The 25,700-nt window shown below is 37.7% G+C and overlaps 1 protein-coding gene across 2 annotated transcripts in view; it reads left to right on the forward strand.

Annotated features, from left to right (window-relative positions):
• The window catches only part of gfra1a (gdnf family receptor alpha 1a), a 151,533-nt gene that overhangs the window by 19,867 nt on the left and 105,966 nt on the right, over nucleotides 1-25,700 (forward strand). Inside the window, exon 4 of one of the 2 annotated variants that reach the window (XM_007575479.2) lies at nucleotides 11,252-11,419. The exons of the other annotated variant lie outside the window; for it this stretch is intronic. Coding sequence (XP_007575541.1) covers nucleotides 11,252-11,419 — 168 coding nt within the window. The remainder of the gene's footprint in view (nucleotides 1-11,251; nucleotides 11,420-25,700) is intronic. 2 annotated transcript variants of the gene reach the window in all.

Genomic DNA, 25,700 nt, shown 5'->3' on the forward strand with positions numbered 1-25,700 from the left:
TCTTGTGTGGTTTCGGGAACTGACAGTCTGACGGGACAAACTCCCCACCCGTTTTTCTGCTGATCAGTCACAAAATATACATCAAATATGTAGGTCAGTGTTCCATTGATTAGTAATCAAAAGCAGTTATAAGCAGGTGGGTATTAGTCTTGATTTTGATCTCAGTGTTTCATCATCTTTACAGTTTTCTGGAAGTTTGTTCCAGAACTTTGGTGCATAAAAACCAAATACTAAGCTTCCCAAGATAGATTTTCTTTCAAATATTTTAGAAATGCTCTATGAAAAAATAAGCCCTGAACTGTAAAAATATGGGTGTCCACTGTCATGTTTTTAATATTTAGATGCTTGTTTTTGGTGTTTTATGATTTAAAAAAAATGTTTATTTAAATTTTGAATCCCAGCTTTTTTCATCCTGGCTTTTTTGAAATACATTATGAAAAAAACAAGTCATAGTTTACATTACATTTGAAAGCTGGTCTCAGTGAGTATATCTCATGTCTCTAGAATTTGAGTGAAGATCTGTATGTTTCAAACTAGTTTATAGATTAAGAATATAGATGAGCTTATATGACCTTTTGAAGTTCTTTAGCATTTCTCAAGTGATAATTTAACATTCAGACTGGCAGCAGTTAGCCAGCACACATAAACAGTGTTTGGGAATTTGACAGTGTGGCAGTGGTCTATGGTACTTCTATGCACCACAAATTTGGAACAAACTTCCAGAAAAATGCAAAATGCTGAAACATTGATTTCATTTAAATCAAGTCTGAACATCCACCTGTTTTAAGCCTGTCGCGATAAACGCTAAATCAAATAATCGCACGATAAATTAAACCTGTCGACCTCATTTTAATTATCGGTTTTATCGTCTCTTCCTGTGTTTTTTTCTTTCTCTTGACAATGAATGAAAAAAGGCTCAACTCCGGTGCTCTCCACTGACCTTCCCTTTCTCATTTCCTTAGTGCAATGTCCAGCGCACACAACACGAGTTGTTGGCCGATTGTCGGCCCATTTTCAAAACCTAAGAGACCACACATTAGCCGACCGAAATCCTAGGTATAACGATTCGATCGGGTTCGATCGTGCTGTGTGGTGTCCAGCACGACCTGTACTGGACACCCGACTTGTACCCACAAGTCCAGTTAACTTTAAACTCGACCTTCTCCTCTCTCTAAGGTTACAGGAAGTCATACGGCCCGATGACAAATGATTGTTTTTTTCTTTCCTCTCCATATGAGGCCAATCTCACTGATTACTTATTTAGAAAACCCGTTTCGCTTAGGTTGAAGGAAATGTTGCATCTTATGAATGTCTGGTTTTTTAGTGTCCTCCAAATCTACTGAAAATAAATGAACTTCATTTATTCTCACAGTACCCGAATCTACCAATGGAAATTTTAGGGCAGTATAGTATACAGACTTCATAATCTGCACTCTTTTGGGTGAATGCAGTTTTTATTTCCATTTTGGCTTTATGTTGTTTAGTTTTTATTCATCAATCAATCAATCAAATTTTATTTGTATAGCACATTTCAGCAGCAAGGCATTTCAAAGTGCTTTACATAATTAAAATAAAATAAAATAAAAATAAAAACAGCATGTGACATTGAGAAAGAGAAAGACATTTTAAAAACATTAGACAGTGAGACAGAGAAATAAAACGAAGTTAATAACTAGATGAAAAGTAAAGATAAAAACATCAAAACCTGCAATTTAGCCATATGCAACTCTAAACAGGTGGGTTTTTAGTTGAGATTTAAAGGCACCCAGTGTTTCAACTGTTTTACCGTTTTCTGGAAGTTTGTTCCAAATTTGTGGTGCATAGAAGCTGAATGCTGCTTCTCCTCATTTTGTTCTGGTTCTGGGGATGCAGAGCAGAACCAGAACCAGAAGATTTGAGGGGTCTAGACGGTTGGTACAGCGATAACAGATCTTTAAAGTCTATTCTTTGAGCTACAGGGAGCCAGTGTAGGGACTTTAAAACAGGTGTTTTAAAGTCCCTACACTGACAAAAAACGTATTCATGTACGTTTTTTGTTAATGGAGACTGAGAATTCATTTTATTTTTGTTTTTGGTTGTTTTGTTTATTTAGTTTATCAGTTCCAGTGTTATGTGTTCTTTTGAAAATAAAGTGTATCTATGGCAGGAGAAAGCATGCATTATTACGTCATTTCCATTAAATCAGTGTCAACAGGTCTTGAAACAATATTATCGCTTATCGCAATAATTTTTTAGACAATTAATCGCTCAGCAAAATTTGTTATCGGGACCGGCCTATTGTAGTAAATGGAACATCGATAAATATATTTGCTCAATGATTTTGATGACAGCATTTGACAAATGTAATGTTATTACTTGTTTCATAATTGGTTACCGTATGATGATGTTTATGGCATAAAGCGCTTTGAACTGCTTTGTTGCTGAAATGTGCTGCACAAATAAACTTTACTTTTAAACTCTTGATCAACTTTTTAATCCAGTTTTATATAAGTCAGAGTTATCCGTTGCCTAAATTCAGCTATGTTTACATTACATGGTCAATGTAAACACAGCTAAAGTTTTGGACGTGTTCATCTCCAGTCTACTTGTAATCCAAATCTTTGTAATTAATAATTCCCTCTTTGTATATTGATGGCCTGAAGCTCCGTCCTCCTCTCAGTTGGCTCTCTGTGAAGCGCCCACTCACCACTTCTAAGCCCCAACACACCGCAGCTCAATACTGTATCTCTTCCATGTGTCAAGACTTCAAATACATCTCGTCATCCTCCCTCCCACAGCTGAAGTGAACCTCGAAGCAGAGCTGCTGTGTGTGTGTGCGGGTGTGTGTTAGGAGTGTGAAAACATCTGTAAGCGCATGGCCCCGGCTGTCAGTCTTCAAATTCCCCCACGTTGACACGGAGGGGCCGAGAGGCTGCCAGCTAGCACCGCTCCACTGCTGGCTGCAGAGGAAGTCAGGCTCATTATCAGCTGCCAGTGTTTAGAGATAAGTCTGTCTGCTGCTATCTTTTTATGCCTCCATGTCATAGAATGTGCCGTGATTGAAACGGGATCTTTTTGTGATGGAACAGGAGAGTATCTATAATTTCTCTCCAACAGGAAGTTTGGGGTTTTTTATGAGTTGTGTAAAATAGCTGCATTTTCATTACAAATGTGCACAAGACAGTCAGTTTTCCACTAATGCCTTAAAACACAATTTTACAATTAAACAAGAAATTAAATTCAAATCACACGTGCAGTTTGTCCACACAATAGGTTGATATTGTGCACCATCATGTTGCGCCATCATCCTGCCACTACTTACTTTTGTCTTCTTCTTCGTAGTTTGAACCAGCGGCAATGTCCGGTTGTTGAACATGTGTCTCATCTGATGTTAAAAAGTGTTTCCATTGGAGTTCTGCAAAATAAGCCAATTTTGATATGACCGAAAAAAAATACCTCTTAATAGTGTCAAAACTTTTTTAGCAAAAAGCAAGAATTCTTTTTCAAAATTATCGCATTTCCATTGAGCAAATTTATTTTTGAAATGTATAATTGCACAATTACATGGTCAATGTAAACACATCTACTGTCTTACCTGCGATAGACAATAACTACTCACACTAGGGTTTATCCAAGAGCATGCTTTCATCAGACAGTTGGTGATGTTGTACCTATCTTCCTACTGTACAATTATATGTGAAGACTTTTGGTCTAATTAGATCTTGAGTCACAAGGTGTGACGTTATTAAAACACAGTATTTCTAAATTAAGTAAAGTCAGGCTCATAACGCCAAACAAGTTTCTATGTCAGAAATTCCACAGACGTTTCCACAGGTTATGTCACAAAAATCTTTAAAGAATAACCTCAAACACACAGGATCAGTTTCAGAAAAGTTTTCATCCACGTGAACCCGAACAAATGCGCCCCTAAGTATTATTCGAAACATGCCAAACCTACAGGGGGCAGTGCAGCACTAAACTAAAACCTATGTCAGCCAATCAATTTCCTTCAAAATAACCACAATTTCCTGGCAGGATTTAAACAAGGCATCAGGAGGTTCATTTGTGTGGAGAGATATAGAGGTTGAACCACTTCAGCCTCTGTATATTAGAATATGATATTCTAATATAAAACACAACATGATATGGATTGGGAATCGTGTCAGTTAAGTATGTGGATATATTGACGTATTATTTGTTGCACACCGTAATGTGTGGTATCCAAAGTCTCCATTTTCCTATATCCACACGCAGATACAAATACAGAGTTTTTGCAAAACTTCAGTTTGGTCTGAAATTTTGTAAACAATTGTGATGTTAAACAGAGTTTCTCCATTATTTCTATTTTTTTTGTTTTTGAAAGTTGCCTGAATTAGTTTTTTTCTGCCATTACACCAATTTGATGAAAGACACTTGGAGTTTGTTTGGAAATTAGGAGTATTTGAACCGCCTCAAAGATCTTCAATCTGTGTCAGACTATAGAAGACATACAAAGACAATGTAGTCATCTTATGTTAGACTAGACTAACTATAAAACTGTAAAACATGAATGATTACTACATTGATTGGAATTAAATTAAAAATGACCAGATTTACCTAATTAAATAGCTTGTGTTTTGTAAGAATGAGTTTCTTGGTTTGTTTTTGGGGATTATAGTCATTCACATTTGAGCTCACCAGCATATTTATAAAAGCTTTTGCATCGTTTCACCATCGTTTCACATGAAAACTACTCAGTTTGCTACCTAAATGACTCAACTGCCTGAAGCTAATCTCATTCCAGCTACCAAAATAGCTGCATGTCATCACTACAAACATTCAAAATATGTATAGAAATTTCCCACATTTAGCCATTTCGCTTAGGTGCAATGAGTTTTGTATTTAAAATCAGCTCTGACCTAATTCTAAAGGTCTTCTTTTCTAGGAACTGAAGCAGATGTTTACACCTATTTATGAGAAATTATTTCTAAACTTTTTCCACATTTACAGGGATGTATGCCCTGCACAGGTTAATGAAAGAAAATAAAGTCAAGATGGGAAAATGTAAAGCATAGAAGCAGGACCAAAATGCAGAGTGGAGTTCTGGAAGAACATGGTAGTGGATATTTAATAATGAACTGAAAAACAACTTACAATAATAGAACACAACAGAAGCCAGAGCACAAGTAACAGAAAAGGATCCAGCAAGTCAAACAGAGAGAAGAGCTTAAATGTGGGGTGGAAATGAAAAATGAACCAGAAGAACTAATTATAGGTGAATGGATGCAGCTGAGGAAGGGAGCAAAAGCCTAATATAAACAGTAAACAGAAATAAACACAGGTCTAATGGAACTAATTCAAAACACAAACAATGAGACTAAATCAGCTAACATGGTAAAAAATAAGAAAAACAAACAATAAAGAAATGATCAAGAAAGAAAATAACTGAAACTAAAGGTCCAAACACCAATGGATTATAACAAGTCGCTCTTTTGTCCACACTCTAAAAATAATAGTTCACAAATGACAAAAGTTATATTACTATATTGGATCAGATGTATAAAACTTGCAAAGATGTCACAATGTTAAAATCTTGGCTCAATAAAAGCAGAAAATATGAAATAATAGTGAATGCCCAAAGCCTAAAACTAACTGGTTGATATTGGTGAAGACTCAACAGGAACTGGTTAGAAACTGAAGGGGCTGCAGGCATTTCTGATTAGAACTTCTTGTATTTCGACGTGACAACAGTCCCTTTTACTCTTATATGTCGGAACTGCGAAGCAGTAATGAAGACAGAAGTCATTTCATTGAAGGACAATGACTGGGAAATGTTGAAATTTAAATCCTAAAAACTTCATATTTGACTTTTTTAATGCTTATCTTACATAAACATTAGGCCTTATCTAAATATAATTTTACCACCACAAGGAATCTTTAGTATGACAAGTTCAGATTTTAGTTCTGATTTTTCATTTCTGTGTATTTTGTATGGCCTCACAGACTCAACTATCCAACCTCCTTCTCATTAGTTTACTTTGTTAAAGACTCCCAGATCCAGTGCTGACATTACTGTCCCCACACCTTGAAGCCTAATCAATAAAGCACTGTGTTAGATTGGAAACTTGAGGCTGTGCCTACAAGAATCTATTGATTGCTCAGTTTTTTCCCCTCTTCTCCCGCTCCTCTTATTGTTTTCTGCTCAACTCTTCCGGTCAGGCCAAGATCAAAGGTTCTACCCTTTGGGTGTACCGTTCCAGACCAAGTTACGCTCTGAGAGAAGCACTTGTCCTGCTTGGGGTTTTTGTTTTCTCTGAACTTGTCTCATCTCTGTACAGATTTATTTTTCACAAAGAGACTACAGTCATATTTGAGTGCATTATTGTGTAAAATATAGGTAAGACCTAAAAGGAAAGGTTGTAAAAAAAAAAAAAAAAAGGTAAAACTGCATTGTGAAAGAAGGTTTTTATAGTACCTCAATAACTGTTAGCTTCAATGACCCAGGTAGAGATCCGTTTTAGGGAAGGTCAAAAGAACACTTTTATATACAATGACTCATTCAAAAACTCCCAACTAACCTTTTAAAATTCCTGTTCCCAATGGGGGCTACATGTCGTCTGGCCACTTAATCGTCCATGCTGTTTCAAAAATGACACATCCAGCTGTGGGCCCGTTGGCACTTTGATTTTTACCAGCAGCCCATACCAACAGGTTGTCAGTCCAAACGCCGGCTTGCCGCACCATGAGCCAAGAAAATCATTTAATAAAAGAGGTGACCAGATTTGAGTTCCTCTGAGAGGCCTTAGATTGGATGTGAAGTCGAGGGGTGATTCATCATAGTTAATAAATGTGTCTGACAGCTGAAATCAGCAGGAGGGAGCTTGTGCCAGGTCTGCCTCCCGCCACTGCTTTTATACTGCATGCAGATATGGACTATTAACTTTTCAAATACAGCTGCAGACACCTACACAGATGGTTATGTATGAATTAGATGCTAAGGCAGTGCAGAGAGGCTCAGGTAAGGACTGTGTTTTGAAAGTGTACAGCAATGCATTTAAAGGTATAAGAACGATATCAGAGTTTTAAGTTCTTTTTTCCTGACATTTTGAATATAATCAAGCATAAAAACCAATCATTGCCTTTTTAAAGCTGATGTCTCACTGGTACTTATCGAGCCACATACGCTGACTGTTGTATCAGACGATATGTAAGTGGGTGGATTTTGTGGAAATCACTTGTTTGTATGTATCTGACCTAGGAACACCTGGGGTTCCCCGGAAGAGAGCTGGGTAATGTCTCTAGTGAGAGGAATGTGTCCCCTCTGCACCTGTTATGGCTGGTACACAGCAAGATTGTAAAATTGTTGACTGATTTTCAAAACCTGAGAGACCTCATACATGTTGATAAAAAATTGTAAGTATGACAGGTTTGGTTGTACAGTGTGTGATGTCGAGCCACACAGCAAATTTAACGTACCACACCACGAACCAATTTCACTCACCAACATTCAGATGCCAGATGGGAAATCTCACAAAATCTAAAGTGAGTTCAGAGTAAATAAACATAGTCGACTGAGAAGAAGCAATGGCTATAGCTCGCGGACTACGTTGAACAGAGAAAAAATTATAGAATAAGACATCTCTGATGTCCAGTGGATTTTCTGATGCACTATGGCAGTTGTTTTGTTTTCTTAATTTGAATTCCCTTCGGTGCTTCCATCACATCGCTTTTCAATTGCCTACAGGATCACATTTAACAAATTGCGATCATGGCAGAAATATTGTTTAAGATTATCTAAGGAGTCATCCTGATAATTGGGGCATCCTTAAGATTGTTGAAGGGATAAATGGGGACAAAAATCATGAAAGTCTTGCTGAGTGAACTAGGCTTTAGGTCTGTGGCCCAATCTTGGATAAGGAGAAGACAGTGGTTAGTTCTAGGTGGATGGATATTTTGTTCCTGTTTAAACAAACCATTTATTTGAAGTGTGAGGTGACTAATAGGCTTTGTTTTAGCTTGACAAGCTGTTTAGGCTTTGCTTAGAGATGAGATGAAACAGGGATATGGAATACCACCATAACCAAGTATAGACATGTTATTGAAACCAAATTAATCAAAAGTATGTTCAAACTCCGGCCATGCATTTGGCCAAAGCACAACCCAGAAAGTAGAAAAACATTTTATATGTCAATGATGAGATTGAGACTGTGAAGTTTGTTTCTCTTAGTGCCATCCCAAGATGACCTGGAACTACTTGTGTTGTGTAGCGGTTTTCCTACTTTTGGACAAAAAAGATCCAAACTGACAGCCTTGTTGACTTGTTTATAGCCAACAAAGCTTTATAGCCTTGTTGACTATAAGGCTACAAAAGCCTTATAGTCACTTATCAGGGGATAAATACAATAAGCGTTTATAGCCTTATTGACTATAAAGTAAAACTTAGCAAAAATACAGATACTGAACAAGTCAAAAACAAAGCAAATCTCTAGTTATTTTCTGGTCTGCAAGTGAGTTTGACTGTTGCCTTTCACATTGTGCCATGCTAAATTGGCAGAGCAAAACACAATGTGGTGACCGACCACTGGCAGGTGCCATAAAGCCATGGGTTTGTGTTAATCTTCAGTTTTAAGCTCTGGGCTGCACACAGTCAAATCACAAGATTAACCAGCCCTGGGTCGAGCCTTTAGGGAGTTTCATTTTTCCTGCAGTTTCTTAATAACATTCTTAACCAAAGCCAACTGTTCTGTGCTCAGATACTTTCATACATTTTCATTAATCTAAGTGGAATTTCCCTCGTTGCTTGTACGATTGCTTAAAATGCTTTTTATGCTCAGTTATAGAAAAAGATCACTATTTGCCCCGAAACTTTATCAACAGCACTATTAAATGCAACCGGTTTGACAGTGTTTTATACAGTGTGAAGCAGATTTCCTATAAAAACTGTATTGAAATGCTTCACAAAGCTTAGACTCAATGATCTTTGAGGAACATTATAGAAATAAGAGCCACTCTAGCACTTTTGATCTTAAATACGTTACATTTCCCTCATCTGTACTTCAGCAACGGACAGTTGTTACAGAGGCTTCTTTTAGGCAAAAATTAGTTTACCATGTGCTCTCAATTTGTTGAGCTCTGGAATTTATTGTCCTATTCAGCCATGATTTCTGTCAGTTTTGATAGATTATAGATAAGATAACTGATTTCTAGTTTTTCCTTTGGCATAATTTCCTAATCTTTTTTCAAATAAGCTCTTTTTCCAGCTGTCACATACTAAGTAAAGGTATTGCCATGTTGCAACCAGACATGTCAAGGTATTTTGTAGGACTGTATGTTACAGACCCATACAAAGTAATTCCTCATAGAATTTGGATGCTGCCATCACTATCTTCCACAGTGAGAGGGATGTGACCAGGGCCATGTGCAATGTTAGTTAACATTTTGCATGTGGACCTCCAGTTTTTTGTGAGGGTTAGCAACCATAACCACCTGTGAAAAGCTGAAATCCACAAATACTGGAGACCTGTTCTAGAAAAATTTCTAGTTGTGTATTTTAGCACTTTAAGGATCAACCACCTTAACATGCACAGTGTAAACTATTGTAGCTCTACTGCTAAAGCTAACAAAAATGAATGACGCTCCTGAATTGGCTGCTTTGCAAACATCAGATAATAGCTTGTTCAGTAGTATTGCGTCTAGTTATTTAAGCTTCCGAAGCTGCATTTTCTTTCAGACACTTTACAAATTGTCAAAGAAAATTTTGCCTATTTGCAAATTCTTTTTGGTCCACAGAAAAATCTGTCAATTGGTGAAGCCATGAGAACTAAACTGGGAATACGTGGGCGTCCAGTTCTGTTATGGTCTCATTTAATTAGACCATTTTCTGTCACTTGTTTACTCTTGTCTCCTACACGGACTGTGGTAAACTGCACTGAACCACTATTTCTTCTGTTGTTTTTACATGTTTGACCAAGATTGTGAAGCTGTTGGTGTATTTAAGTGTGCTGTGCTGGCGCAGAGTTATCAAATGCTTTTGTAATTCAGTACATTTATGTCTGTGTTGAAAAAAAACAGAAATGTTTTGAGTCAGGTCAGCTGTTTTTGTGTCAGTACCAGCCGATACCAAGTCTCAGATATCTGCATTGGATGTAAAAAATAGATAAAAAGGGGATAAGTGCAAATCAAATAAAAAAACATTTGCACTGCTGGCAAATGTTTATATATGTGTATATATATATATATATATAGGTTCCATAAAATAGAAGCAGTGGGAATGTCCCCCTCTTTGCCAGCACTTTTTTGTGATCAAATTGATTAAAATTGAATTCACAAGCTGTCCCATGTGCTCATGTTGGGTCAACAGCCTCAGCGCCCCTGATGAAAGTATTGTCTCTAACTAACCCATGGCTTTTCTTCCTCTTCTCTCCCATTCTGTCCCTCCTCTTTTGATCATGGAGCAGTAACATGCCTGAACAATAAATAAGGTCTCAACACACACTCTCACTGTTACTAATACTCAAAAAAAGAAGCTGAGATGAGCTTTTGTTCTGAGCCAGCCTTTTTGCTCTCAAAGATGTTAAATGAGGGCATTGATACATAAATTTGCATTTGTTTCATCCATAACCATTGCTCTAGCTAAAAACCTTTAACTATGCGCCCCCAATTTGCAGAGCAACTTCAAGAGCTTCTGTTCTGCTTGTTTCACGCCAGGCTAGCGTGACTGTTCAATCGATTTGCCTTTGTGTACTCTTCACACATAAGTAGTCTAAACAGTGATCTATCTTCACTCGGATTGTGCAGTTTGTCAATTGGCAATTTAGCCGAGCAGTGCTCAAATTGTTCTTTAGCTGCGGCTCCTAATTTGCCGTTGTGTCGGTTGTGGAAGACTGCGCTGAGCAGGTACAGAGCTGCTGTGATTGTGGTTGATCAAAGCACTGAGATCTTCTCCTCATTATGTCTGCTGCGAGAAGGAACTATACTCCCTGGTGGTGTTACAGGCTAAAGTTTCTCTTTCTTCACCTCTCCTCTGGGGCATGTCTTGGATTTCTTCCTGCTGTGTAACCTTAAACCGTAACATACCGTGCTCCTTTGTTCACCTTCTGCCACCTTTTACTTACAAAGAAAAAACAGAAACCCAGAATGTTACTCTCTCTTCCTGACAAACTGCTTTCTGTTCCTGTTCTGCTATCAGGTCTTCCCCCAAACCCCTTTTACCTGTGGGTTTCCCCTTTTACTCTTTTGGTGTCTTAATCTCCCTGTGAGCCCTGGTGAATTTTAGTCGGCACGTCTTTTACAGAGGGTGGGGAACCATGGAGCAGCTCTGCCACTTCAGCTCCAGGCAGGGGGGCTGCCCAGGGCAGAGTGTCCCAGGCAAAAGAGGCTATTCTGGGCAGAGGGAGCCCCTCCACGCAGCTTCAGGATCCCAGTAGAAACAGGAGGGCTCATCCCAACTGGGCCATATTGGGTAAAGAAATGTTGTGTCTTTGTGTCTGATCATGTATGATTGTTTTCACAGAGATGAAAAAAGACAGAATGTATAGACACGTTGCAATGTCACGTCTCACAGGCAACGTCTTGCCGACAATGACTACCATTGGTTTTAGCTCTCAAGTTAACAACATAATGGGCTAAAGCATAAATATATGTGTGATATATAAAACGCAGTGCTTTGTTACTAATTGTCAACACTATGACAACAAGACAACAAGATCTAAGGGTGTCCAATTTCACAGGTCAGGAAAATGTTTTAATTTAAAAAGAAATAGGGAAGGAGAGTTAAGTAGGACAGTTATGCTAGCTTGACTTTTACAAACTTAGCATGTAGATGTGCTGCAGAATTTGGCAACCTACACACCAACACTCTGAGAGATCATCAGCAGAGCAGGTGTTTAATTAGCTAATCAACCACAGCTGTGTTCAGATGATCAGTTACTAATAATCACAAAAGAAACATACAGCCTGAAAACATAAAACTGTAACGGAGTGAATGTTCTGTTCAATGTGTGGGAAATGTTTGAGTATTGAATACTGATACATTAGTGGTATTGTTGTCTGTTGCTATGGCAGGGAGTGTGTGTGTTACATAGTCAGCATAGAGAGAGAAATAAAATAAGAATATGAGTGATTTTGAGTTATTCAATGGTTTTCTGCGTTATTTTTACCTTTGCTGTGGCGCACCCCACTAAATGAGTAATACCTACATCTCCAGGTTTCATTTAGCTAACAGAATTGTTCTACTGCAGCAATGCAGCTATAGATAGCAATTAAAAGAATTTATTTTTTTGCCCTCCAGCATTGTGCCCATGTGCAAAATTGTGGACATCAACAATATCATGCAACATCTATATTAACCCTTCCACATATGTCTACCAAGAAAAACTTATTTTGCAATATATACTGCTATTGCTTTGTCGACCAGGTCTTATGCTACATTATAAAAACTTTCTAGTTGATGGTTTACCTTTGATATGTCGTCAAGTGTTGACTTTGATTTACCTGTTTTCGTCCATAAAAGCACTATTTCCAGTGGTTTCGTACTCCTGGTTCATATTACATTTTCAGTAGCAGACCATGCTAATCAAGTCAAATGCGTGCTAGCCAAGCTAGTGTTTTAAATGTAAACATATTTGAAGTCATTTGAGTCAAACTCTGTAAGTCAAACTGTGGTCGTATCACCTTCAAGTACAGTAGATCTTCCTGAGCTCATTATCCTCGCTAAAAGCTTTGCTGACAGTTTGAGTCTCTGTCCAGTTTGCCAAAAGAAAAAACAACCGTTTTGTTCATCAGGAGAATCTCCAACGCAATTGTGTTTCTCTGTTCAGCTATCCAAGAAGAGACAGGGATGGATGACGTGAGGGGGAAGCAAGAGTAGGAGGGAGAAAGAACCAGAGGGAATGCCTGGTTTTGACGGTCCCCGTGCGCCATTTTAGCTTATGAATTTCCATATTAGAGGGCAGTCACTCTGCATGACCGCTACATTAGTTTTATGGCCAAAAAACAGCTTATTGAAGGCAGCGATGGCAGGAGGAAAATCATTCATTTCACATCACAACCTGCTGAAAAGCCAACCTGTTATGTGTTTGAATGAATTTTATGTTATGATTCACTGCATTCCAGGTTCATAAACGTGTGCTCAATCACAACTCCTTGTGAATTTATATATTCACAGCAAGGACCGAAAAGGTATTCATCAGTCAAGGAAGTAAGGCCACGTGCAGAGAGCGTCATTTATGTGTGGATGCGCATTTGCATTCATGCACAGCCAATCAGAAATAGAAATGCTCTCAATTTGGCAAACACTTTTAGCTTCAGGTCTCGCCGAAGGGATTAATGAGGCTGTGAGCTGGAATCACGATCATGGACAAGTACGGACTAAATGGTGAAGGGCAGAACACATTTTTTAGCTTGATTTCACTTCTACCCTCATCTGTTTGAACCCTTGTACGTAGAAATGGGGTCCAACCGACCCCACATACGTAAAACTTGTATCATTTGCCATAGTCCTCTACATTTGCCTCAGTCTTCGCACGCACAAGGGTTCATACTCTTTTTATTTAGAAGATATTTACATTTTTTTTAAGAAATCATTTGCTGAAAAAAGCATTGTGTGCTTTTTTCTTTTCAAAGAGGCTGATCTGGAATATTCTAAAAGCTAAAATATCAACTTTTTACTGACATCTTTAAAAGCTGTTGCTGAAATGGTCTGTTTTCTTTGCTTTGTCCAGTCTCCTAATCTGATTCCTTGTGCCATTAAAGTTTTGAAATAAGCTGTGTGACAGCTGCAGATGATTCATCTGTGTCATAAAAAGTATTCATTAATATATCACAATAATTCACTTGCAGTGACTAAGTGAGGATCCCTGACAGAAAGAAGCAGTAAAAATATATCTACACTTTTAAGTCTAACTGGACACCTGCACTTTTGAGGATTTAATAGCACATTATCAGTCATAAACATTCATATTCATTAAATTAGAATGTTACTAAGACACACATTATATAGACTAATCACACCCAGGCTGATATTCTCATGTTTTCTTTACTTCTGTTAATTGATGTTTTATTGCTCAACCTAATCAAAACAGATATTTAGGATGAGAATATTACATCAAACAATGAAAAGCATTTTATTGAAGAAACGTGGACTTAATGAAAAGTATGTTTAACACAGTAGAATTAACTTTGCCTGAAAGTTTGAACAAGCACACACTCCACAGCAGAGCTGGCTGGGAACTCGTGAATTTGGCAGTTTTTCTGTAACGTTACGTTGTCTCTCTGCTAGTAGCACAGCTGCAGTACAGTGGCAATATGGTATGCAGTGAAGATGGGAAGAGTGTGAACAATGTGTACATACGCTTTATTAACAGCGTTAAGACCTTCCTCCAGGCTCTGATTAGCTGTTTCTGAGAGGGAGAGGTGAATTTCTACAGATGGCAGTAGGACCACTGAGGAGCTTTATGTTCTGTCTCATATTCTACTGTCAGGACATAGAAACAGTTTTAACAAAAATGTAACCACTGAAGCTGTAAAGGTTCTTTTTATCTGATAAATGAGCCTCATAGAATCAAACAGCTATAAATCTGTCACGCATTACATCAGATCTTCAGCCAGTTATAAATAAAGTCAAACTACTTTGCTTTTAGAGTTTAATGGGCTCAGTACAAATTGACCCCATTAAAAATAGAATTGACATATTTAAACTTTAATTATGAAATGGCGTTCACTTTTTAAGGACACTGAAGTCCTCTCATGTCTATCCCAGGAGGGATGGGATAAAACACACTGCAAAGTATATGAGAAATATCTTAACAACATAAGAAAGAGAATAATCATAAAAACAAAATAAAATAAACATTACCAGTAATCGGCTGCCCTGAATTTTAAATTTCAGCGTTATCTACAGAAAATCCCTTGTTGGTCAACATCCAGTCTTTGAAAGATTCTGGAGATCTATGGAAACATTCAGCTGCCGGAGCTTGGAAATCAGTTCAGGAGTGGTATCTCTTTCTCAGAAAGTTTTCTCGTTAAAATGAGACGATTATGTCAAAGTTTCTCATTATAACAAGACACAAAAGAACATTTTTCGTTATGCTATTTTATATGTCATTATAACGAGGAAGTTTCTCAATACAACAGGAAATAAAAATACGCTCCTCTGACGAATTATGACTTGTTTCCAAAAGGTGGTGTTGTTTTGTTATTACAACCTTTCTTATTTGAAAGATAACATATTATGTTTTATCAAGATGCCTTCTTGTTTTGACAAGTTTTATATCTTGAAAAATTCTTATTATAACAAGATACTGCTCTCGAATTTATTCCCCGGCTCTGGCAGTTAAACACTTACTCATAATCAAGGACACCTTAAAAATGTAAATATTGTCTGTCTGTTTGAAAGGAAAATATAAATCAATAGAGAGTGACTTAAGATTTTTTATCAGTACCGCACTAGTAAGTAAACCTAAATGTGTGGAAGTATGAAATCTGTGACTTAGTGAATGACAAACCTTCTCAGACGAGTCTATGCGGAATTTGAGATTTCCACTCTTTGGCTCTCAGCCCTAAATGTTAACTCTGTATTCTGTGTGTGCGTGCATGTGTGTTTTGTGGCAGTGTGTTTGAGTGTGTTTACCCACAGGGATGTCTGTGTTAGGATTAATTAAAAACTTGAATCCCAGCTCTGCAGCAGGAATTTGGATTCCTCCTAGGATTCAACTGTAAATATTGTTCCTCCAAAATTATCTCTGAAAAGAATCTATTGTCCCAGGTAATAACCAAGTGTTTTTTTGATGCTACTGTGTTTCAGAAATAGAAGTGGTATAAAAGTTCATAGGAAGGAACTGTGTATCAAAATAAAAAACAGGCATAGCTGTAAAGACAGATTAAATTCCTATCAATGGTTAGAGAAATCTGATTTAGAAGAAGAAAAAATAACCCTTTGGGAAGTTTGTATGACCATGATTGAACAAAGGACAAAATACACATGGATGGAAAAGCAACTATCTTGGAAAAAAACTTAAAAGCAAGCAGCACTAGAGTGGTTTGTTTACATAAAGAATACATTAAACATGACTGTAGTTTCAGGAAGCTCAGCTGGGCATGTTGCCCAAGAGAAAGTAGCATTTCTGCTATCAAACATCAAGGATTATCACAATAAAGACGTCAAAGTGTCTCTTGTATCAAAATGACACCTGTCATTACTTAGGATCAAAGCACGAAATACTCCGAAGAAGACACTCCACCAACCCAGACTGCTGTACGAACAGAGAATATTTATGTCAAAACCACACAAGCTGCCATGAGAAATGTCCTTTTCTTTTATTCCCTCTAAGCAGTTTTTTTCTTTTCCTGAAATCTGTGTTGTGGACAAAAGCTTCATGCCAGATTGAAAGTGCACGTGTAGGAAAGCAGCTTCAACATTTCTGGCAGGTCAAAAAGCCTTTTTTCCCCTTTTTTCTTCTTTTGCTCAGAAAAGTCGCACCTTTTCACTGAAACAATATGAAATGGGTTCTTTGTGCAAGAAGACATGCTGGGCAAAGACGCTAAGTTCTGGAGTTACCTGGCAGGTAATTGTTTTTGATAACAGCCAGGATGAAAGGTGAAGACCGGGAAAAATGTGTGTGTTTCGTTCATGACAGTCACGTAGGATCAGTCATGATGACATTTTCTTCCTGCACACTCACAGTTTGAATTATGGTTTTAAATTTAACTAGTCATTAGTTACCAAGTGATCTCTGAACACCTCAGGCAAGAGTCTTCAAGTGCCTGTATATACTAATTACTGTACTCCATCAGGTCCATGTAATACTACTAAATATATAGTGTTATTTTTGTTCACGTTGAAACAAAATTCTGATACAGAAACCTTGCTTTGATTTCATTAACTTTTGTAAAGTATAATCGTGAAAGGACAAGGCCTAATCTTTAATGGCCTGATGGGAACCGGCAAAGTAGAGAAGCTTTAATGACTTTCTCTTCCACGGGGGACAGACGGTCGTTTTCTTGTGGCGTCTTCAGTTTAAAGTTTGACCGTTTGCCAGTTATCTTTTGGATAAGCCATGGTCATAAACTGAGTGAGTATCAAATCTCCTTCTGAGCCAAATGAGTCAGAACTGCAGGAAAGAAAAAGCTTATTTTACATCAGCATTCCTGAAAAGAAAAAAAATATGAAAGGCCACAAAAGGAATCTTTTGAGATTTTTTTGTATCAGAAACTTCTTATGAAATGTATATAAAAAAATAAATGTCTGCTTTCTTAGAAAGGTCATTAAGCATAATGACGTCACTGAAATGGTGAGTTTCAATCTTGGTGGGAAGTGTGCAGCATTAGTCAAGAGCAATGAGTCATGATGTTCAGAAATCATGGGACCTTTTTTGATGTGGCAAATGCATAATGCATGAAAGTGATGCATCTGTTTCTGCTGATAGAAGAGGGCACTTCAAACCATCTGAAAAGGTCCAAAGGAATTACTTTATTTTAAAGAGGTAATGTCATGGATTTGGTAATTCCCTTTTTTTCATGGTCATCCACACATCCATATATACAGAAGAAATTCAAAGTTCACATCAAAAATTTGTAGTCTGTCCAGAAGATGACTCTTGTTCCTGACATTGAAGTGATTCATTGGGAGTCCAGGATTTTCTTCATTATATAGCCTAGTTTGTGGGTGTTTGACATAGAATGTGATTAAAAGCCTAAATTAAAAATAAATGCAATAAATGACTGAATCCAGATGCACCGATGAGTGTGTCATATTTTTTTTCAAGGGTTTGTAAACCTTTGTGCTGATAACAAAATTATCCATTTCCAGTTACTCTGATTACGGAATAAAAACTGGAATATAACGAAAAAGATTGTTAAAAAGCAATGAAGCTGTTTATTCCCAGAATTTTTAAAAAGTGTTAATGAAATACCTGACTAAAATAACAGAGTTTATGTTTTAAATGATTTTAAGTACCCTACCGATTATCCTAGTTAGTGGGGCTAGCATTACAAAAACAATATTCACCTTTTATATAAATTATATAGAACTTCAACACTTAACTCAGAAATTTCAAATGCCCAAATCATGTCTGTGTGAAGGCTGTGTTTGTGGCTGCCTTGGGATAAAATGAGGTAATAAAGGCTACCTCACACTTGGGCATACTTCATGAAGAACCAGGTGTTCTCAAGGCAGACGTAAAGCGGACTTTTGCTCAAAGGTCCATGTTTTACGCCAGTGTGCACATTCTTGGTGTTGCTCAGTAAAGTGCTCAGGGGAAAACAAATTTGACATCAATGTGTTTCGTACATGACACTGAGCTGATAAGGTTGAGAGTTGGTTCTGTCTTCTGGTCGAAATGGATTAAAACTTTTAACAGCGTGGCAATAAATGGCATTTTTGTGTGGATGAAAGGCCAAAACACGTAAAAATGTATTAATTTTCCCTGATATCGGGCTAGGCCTCAGTTTCAAAATGCATTTTCTATATACTAAAAATGATGTTTGGCTCCTCTCAACACTCACAACCGCCTTTATAATTTAGACAAGCACAACAGCACAGGTCACTGAGTGTGTTCTGAGCCTTGAAGGAAACCCTGCTGGACAACTAACCAGAGAGGAGTCAGACACACGCAAATACCCCCACAGGTTACTGGCACCGAGCTGCAAAAACACCTCACAAAATGCCACGACTGCTTTCAGACTCAGTCAGTGAAGCACACATGTGTACATCGCACTCATGCATGGTAAAAAAACCCCCCATAAAATATGAATAACATTGTAGGAATTGGAGTTGGCATGATTGTACCACCCACGGGGAACGGAGAGCAATGTGTGTTTGCGTTTAGGTGACAGCCTCATTTATTCACTGTGTGAGGCCGACATGGTGTGAGTGGTTTTAAGGTCAAATAACACACTAAACAGTGAATCCAGCCGACTGAGTGCGAGAACACTCCGGGCTGTTAGAGAGAATAACTTTCCGAGCGAAATTAGTTTGTCCGGCAACTGAATTTTGTTTTTTTGGAAAAAAAATAACTGATTTCTCTTGACAGCAAGGCATGACATGAAAAATGGAATTGAAGAAGACAGGTGGAAGATGGCTAACCGAGACTCCTACTGCTCCTGCCATGTCTCTTCTTGTGTCCGTGTCCATCATGCAGTGCCTCTGCTGTTGTCCCGCACAACTTGTACTTCATCCATTATTCACATCTTCGCATTGACTGAGAACGCGGCACTTATCACTGTCCAGCCAGAGGGAGGACGAGGTGAAAGGGATACAATATGCGGTTCGACCATAGGAAGAGCACGGCACAGCCCGAACGCACATCCTGTGTGTGTGTACTTTGACACTGATGCATGTAGCCAGCCTCTTTTTTTTTTTTTTTTGGTTTGTTTTTTTGCAAGCTGCGGAGTGCCAGGTGTCCTGATGGGTGATTCACAATGCACTGCTGTTGGGCATGTGGAGCTTATCCGTTAAAATCACTGATGATGACACACACATGAACACATTCCCACCAGAGGGCTGCCTCCGTGCCGTTTTCTGGGGCTGAGAAATGAGCAGGGGCATTTCCTTCCTGCTGACATCTGCATACAGTATCAGCAGAAAGCCGGTTGGAGATGGGATTCTGGCGGCTGCTCTGACGTGGCACCGCAGAGCTTTTCAGATTCCACATGCTACGCACAAAGGACAAGCTGAAGGACTTGGCATGTGGAATTGACAAATACATGATTGATTTTGGCAGAAAGAGAAAGCAAAATCCTGAGTAAAATCATTTTAAAGTGTTTTATACATTTTAAGCATTTATTGTGCTTGTGTAGTATCTTATTTTGACTTCATATTTTTGTTTTTATGATGAGAACATTGAACTGCCTTGTTGCTGAAATGTTATTACAATTGGATGGAAACATAGCTACTTTTGCCAATTTGAACATTTTCACAGACAAAATACTGACATTTGTGTGCTGATGCCAAAATTATTTGACCCGGCTCTATAACACATTTTTATTTTGGGTCTTATGATGGTCTTATGGGACAACCCCCCCACTGTCCTACCGTGACATTTTCTGCACTTCTCCTGAGTGTTACACTAAGACTGCAGGAGGATGAATTACTTAGTTTGTGGAAAACACACTAATAGCTTTTTTGCTTTGTGGAAACATGGGTCATTAGCTTTTTTTACGATATTTTTAAGTTTTGGTCAAAATTCGCATGACAGTGGGACGGAAACACAGATACTGTTGCGAATTTTAATGTCATCCCAGACAAAATAATGGCATTTGTATGCTGATGCCAGAATTACTGAATTAATTAGTTTGTGGAAAACATACTTATAGCTTCTTTGCTCGCTTCTGCAGCAGCCTACAGATTCAAATATCAGAATTCATGTTCCTGAATGTATGCCAGGAAATTCTCTTTCTATGGCCCAACTGCTCTACCCGATTGTCTGTCTCAGCACAAAATGAATCAATAAACTTTGTTTGTTTTTTTTTGCATGAATGTATAGCATGTAGAGTTGAGGTTAAGTAACAGGCATAACTAGTGAAAAAAGGGCTAAGGCGACGGGTAAATACCAGTAGAAAATGAGAGTTTGTCGTATTAAATGACTCTATAGCTAACTATGATCTGTAGACCTTCTGCTTTGCTTTTTTTTTACTATAACATTTAAGTCCAGAGTGCTGTTCACTTTTAGCAGGATGTTGGGTGTTTATGTGAAAAAGGCAGTTTTTATAGTTCTTTAGCTGAATGCTGATTTGAGTGTGTAGGTGTCAGCATGTCTTATTTGAGACGTTTTGCTGTCTGCAGAGCAGACTGTGTGGGTTTCTTCTTGAATTTGCACCTCTGCCAGCAATTTGCTTCAGAATCGCCCTACGGTGCATTTACGGGAAATCAAGTTATGGACTTCTAGTAAGTTTAAGTTGGTTTTGCTGTGCGGCTTTGTGCATGAGTGTTTTTGTGGAGGGCAGAGAGAGAGCAAGAGAGAGAGACAGATTGTGTGTGTATTGGTGTAATAAAAAAAGGGGGGGGCAGACAGAGCGCAAGCCAGCGAGCGTAGGCTGTGTGCTTAAACTTTAGGAGATTTACATGCAAAGCACTGCTGCTCCAGCATCTTAACTTGGGGAAGTGAAGGTTGAAATGTACTCAGTGCAAATGCGCTTATGACTGGAAAAGAAACCAATTTCATTTACAAGTAGGGGAACTCAAAGTAATGTACACTGAAGCACACTCCATCTTAAGATGTTTGACTTGTTTCCTCTGACTAGAGATTTACTCAGTGGCGAAGCCGCACGATTTACGATAACTTAATTCATCTCCTGCTATTTAGCTGCTGACGGAATTACTTCCCAATGTGAATATAAGAAAAAAATAAAGAGTGAAGTCAATCTGAGATCACTCAGCCTGTTTTTTTATTATTTTATATTTTGTTGGCTTGCATCGTAGATATTTGGCAAGTCTGACTTCATTCCTTTGCTGCTTTGGTGTAATGAATGGAGGGATTCAGGGCGTCACAGTGAGTAAATGAATGTGAAAATATACATTAGTGCAGGGATTCTTTGGCTGGAGAATAATTTGCATTTGCATGACTTATCATTTTTCACTTTTCTCTCTTTCTAAAAACTGGATGACAGAAGTCTTTGGTCCGATGCTTTGGTCTCAGCTAGCCCTTTTTTTTAATGACAGTTCTTTTTAAAGAGACTTCATAATTCACTTTATTTGTTGTTTCTGTTGTTTCGTTTGTTTTTTTGTCCATTATTAACTTGGTATCATATTTATAGAATATAAAATATTGAACATCTCTACTGACTGTAATAACATAAATGTTTGTACTTTCTACATTTAGAAGTTGTGTTTTCAAAATATGTAGTTTTGAATTGAACATTTCATGGATACAGGATTGTTTCATTCCTTTTATTATTGATGTTTCCTGGAAATCTTAACACGTTCACATGGTAACAGCACTCCCCCCATCTCTTATTCAGCTCCTTTCTTCTCTTCATCTCAAACCTGGTCTCCTTTTTGGTTATTCCCTCTTTCCCTCCTCTAATCCCACTCTCCTTTGTGCCGTGTTGTCATTGGGATTATGTGCTCAACATGCCGGTTATGCCAGGCTGGGCTGTGTTCTCCTCAGAGGCGTGTACTGTGTTTATACATGTTGGACAAGGTCTGAATTAGTTTATATAACCATTAGGCCCCAGTAGCATGCTAAACACATGAATACGGTGAGATCTTTTTAAACGACTAAACTGCTTAAAGAGAAATATGTTGCCTTGTGAATTCCATATGGGAAGGTTTCATTTCTGTTTAAATTTTCAGCTCAGTGAGAGTTTGGGAAAATAAAAGCAGTTCATAAAGTTGACCAGAACACTTCCCCAGTGTATCTTTTGAGGTTTTTTTTGTTTGTTTTTTTTGTGTGGTGTGGAGCGTAAATCAGGAAGAGGAGAACAGATGTTGCTCGGTCAGACCCATCTCGGCCTGACTGCCGCTGTAGCTAATCTTATTGTCTCTGCAGAAGGTCTTGTAGCAGCGAGACATGGGCGAAGTTAATCACAATAAGCCAGCGTGAACCCTCTCTGCAGCAATTATCGTTTGAGTCCTTATTTTACTCCTCATTTCTTTACTTGCCTGTTACACCCAAAACCATACTTTTAATCACAAGGACACCTCCGCTTTCTCCCTGCGGAAGCTTTGTGGTGTTGCTGGAGAAATCCAATTTGGACAGAAATTTTCAGTTTGTGCGTAATAGCTGGAGAAAAAGAACACAGTTCCTCCATTACATATGTGTTAAGCCAGTGTGGTGAAATGGTGAAATTGCATCAGCTGCTTGGTGAAAGGATTTAAGATACTGTTGCCTCATATGTGGATTTAGGAATGTTGATTAACTTAAATTTGTCCCCAGTAGAAGAACATATAAAATCATATTAAGTAAGTTAAAATATACAACCCATTGAGTCTAGTTTGTCTGATTAAAATAACATTTTGAATGAAAAGTATGAAAAGTATTAGACGTACTTTTCATTAAGCCCACATTTCTGTTTTCATAAATATTTTTTTTTATTAGTTTGATGTAATATTCTAATTGTAAATGTTGTGTTTTTATTAGTTGACATTAGAAAATTATCATGAAAATATCAGTGTTTGTCCATTTAATCTATACAATGGATTTCCCTTGGTGATAGACTTACTGAAATAAATATGCTTTAATAATCTGATCTATTGAATAGGTCTGTAAATTATTGGCCCATAGTATAGGTGTATATTATTAAAGGGGCAGTATGATATAAAAACAACTTTTTGAGCTTTCCATCATGTTAAAATGTTATTGCCTCATCAAAAATATGCCTTGTTATAGAAAATGTCTGATGATCTCAAAATTTTTGAGTTTCTTCTAGAGCATTTTTGACTTCAAACTCAGACATGTTTTTGTTTTCTATCGACAATTTCTGAGATTAATCTCAAAATGAATCTCAGAAATTAATTTTGAGATTAATTTCTGAAGGTGGAAATTTTTCTGCCAAAATGTCCTCCTTTTTAGAAAAAGAATATCTACAATTTCCCTAATACTCCATTGTATTATTATCATGCTAAAAAATATATGTATATTTTACCTCATCAGTCAAATTGACAGACAACAAAAAAGCATCTTTGGGTACACAGGTATCAATTAAATTAACACAAGAATGCAAGCAGAAATACAGACGTATCATTTCCCCGAGACGGGCTTCAGACAGAGGATGAGAACATCACTGAGACTCCTTCACACAGGAGACAAAAGGAGACATGGCATATGGATGTTGCAGCAGCCAAATGAAGGATGTAATTTCACCCCAAGAAACCAGAAAAAGACCCAGAGAGAGCAGCGGGCAGAAGAACAATCTGTCTGTCTGAGTGTGTCCTGTGTGACCTCTTGTCCAGCCACCCGCTGCTCCAATTATCTGCCCTTTTTGATTGGTCTCACAGAGACGTGGCCAATTAGAGGAGCGCACTGCGGGGAAGCTTTGACAACATAAGTCACGGCCGTTTTACGCACACTTTTGTTAACGTGCGCAACAGACAGCCTGAAGGGGTGAAATCAGAAATGTCATTGTTACAGATTTGCCCAGCGTGCTGGGGAAACACATGAGGAAGAATGAAAAAAAGTTATTAAAAAAAATTAACCATATGCAAAGTTATTTAAAAACATTTCCTCTGTCTTTCGCAGGTTCCTGTGCTAAAAAACCTAATTGTTAATAAAAAATGTGCATATGGTGCTTTAAATGAGGGAAGAAAATGAATAAAATGAGTAAGTGATGCAGATTGGCTTTATTGCTTTATAAGTGGAAGCAAAATGCTCGCTGAAGGCTATTTTCTGTTTAAACATTTCTTGGAAGTGTATTATTCCTAGATAAATGGCATTACATCAGTTACTTTTTTCTGTTTTAATTTCTTTCCCCCTGAAACTAAAAGCATTTTTATTTTTATATTTGATTTCCATTAGTTGCCAGAAGGGATTATACTGAAGAGCTAGCTTACTTTGAGGAACCTTTCGAGGCTATTGATTGGATTCTTGGTTTCTCTTTACCACACTATAAAATACAAAATAATTAGATGATATATAGAGATGATTGAAAGAATGTACAATTATTGTATTTTTATAGTGCATGCAGCATCTATAAAAACCTAATTTGTTTTATAAATAAGTTGTGTTCAACAAAATGTGGCTTTTTTGACCAAAAAATTCCCCCCACCCCCCCAAAAAAAATCACTGGTCATTACTTTGATTTCTACAAAGTAATGACAACTATATGAACATGTTGAACAATAAATGATTGCTTATATGTTCCCCCGTTAGGTGACTGACCTAATTAAACAGTGGTCCAGCCAAGTGGTGTCTATAGTCTCTAAATGCACATCAATCATCTGTATGTAGTGAGTGGCTCATTTTAGATCTAAATGTTGTTTTGTAGAAATTAGTTCTCACGTTAACATTAAACATTGTTTGTGTGTATGCGCGTGTGTAAAGTTTTAATGTCAGAAAAAGGCACATTTTGTTGATGTACAATTATTGTATTTTTATAATGCATTATGATTGATTTGTAAAAGCAAGAAATGGGTAAAACATCCAAAGAGGTGACTCCTTTTTAAAATCATTCTATAAAATGTCTATTTAGTTACTGATTTTTCTGAAGGTATGCGGTAGAGAGAAGAAGACTGATTTGACGATTGATCCCATAAAGCAGGGCCAGCAATTACTTTTATGTGAACGCTTGTGAAGATATTGAGAGTGAGGGGAGTCTGTTTGGGGAAATGAAGTTAAAAGCAACGTTTTTTGCTTTCTTGCCTGCCTCTCACCGGCGTAATCTGTTTAGGCTGTGACACTTCGATCTAATCAACCGTTTGATTGACGGATGGAGGGAATCTGGTTTACGTCTGCGCGCAGAAAGTTATGCGAATCTAGCGAAAACACCTTAAAGATAAATGGAAACATCATCCACTCTAATGTGGATGTGCAGACATATAAATGAGCGTATATAATTTCTCAATTTCAGAATCGTGTGCACACTCTTGACTGCCAATTTAAGTCGGGAAGGCTGTGGATCTCTTCCCAGACACTTTAGCATGACTTATGTCATAGGGTAAATAAGCTGTTTGTTTATCACTATTTGTTTTCTCCTAACATGTATTCTATAGTAAGTGTAACTATATCCCAAGTTTAATCAACATTTCATGTGAAAGGGGAGATTGTGCCTTTTGAAATAATTTGGGAATAGAAATTACCAGTTGCTAGAAT

Source organism: Poecilia formosa, unplaced genomic scaffold (assembly GCF_000485575.1).
Source record: "Poecilia formosa unplaced genomic scaffold, Poecilia_formosa-5.1.2 Scaffold378, whole genome shotgun sequence".
In the NCBI taxonomy this organism is placed as follows: Eukaryota; Metazoa; Chordata; class Actinopteri; order Cyprinodontiformes; family Poeciliidae; genus Poecilia; species Poecilia formosa.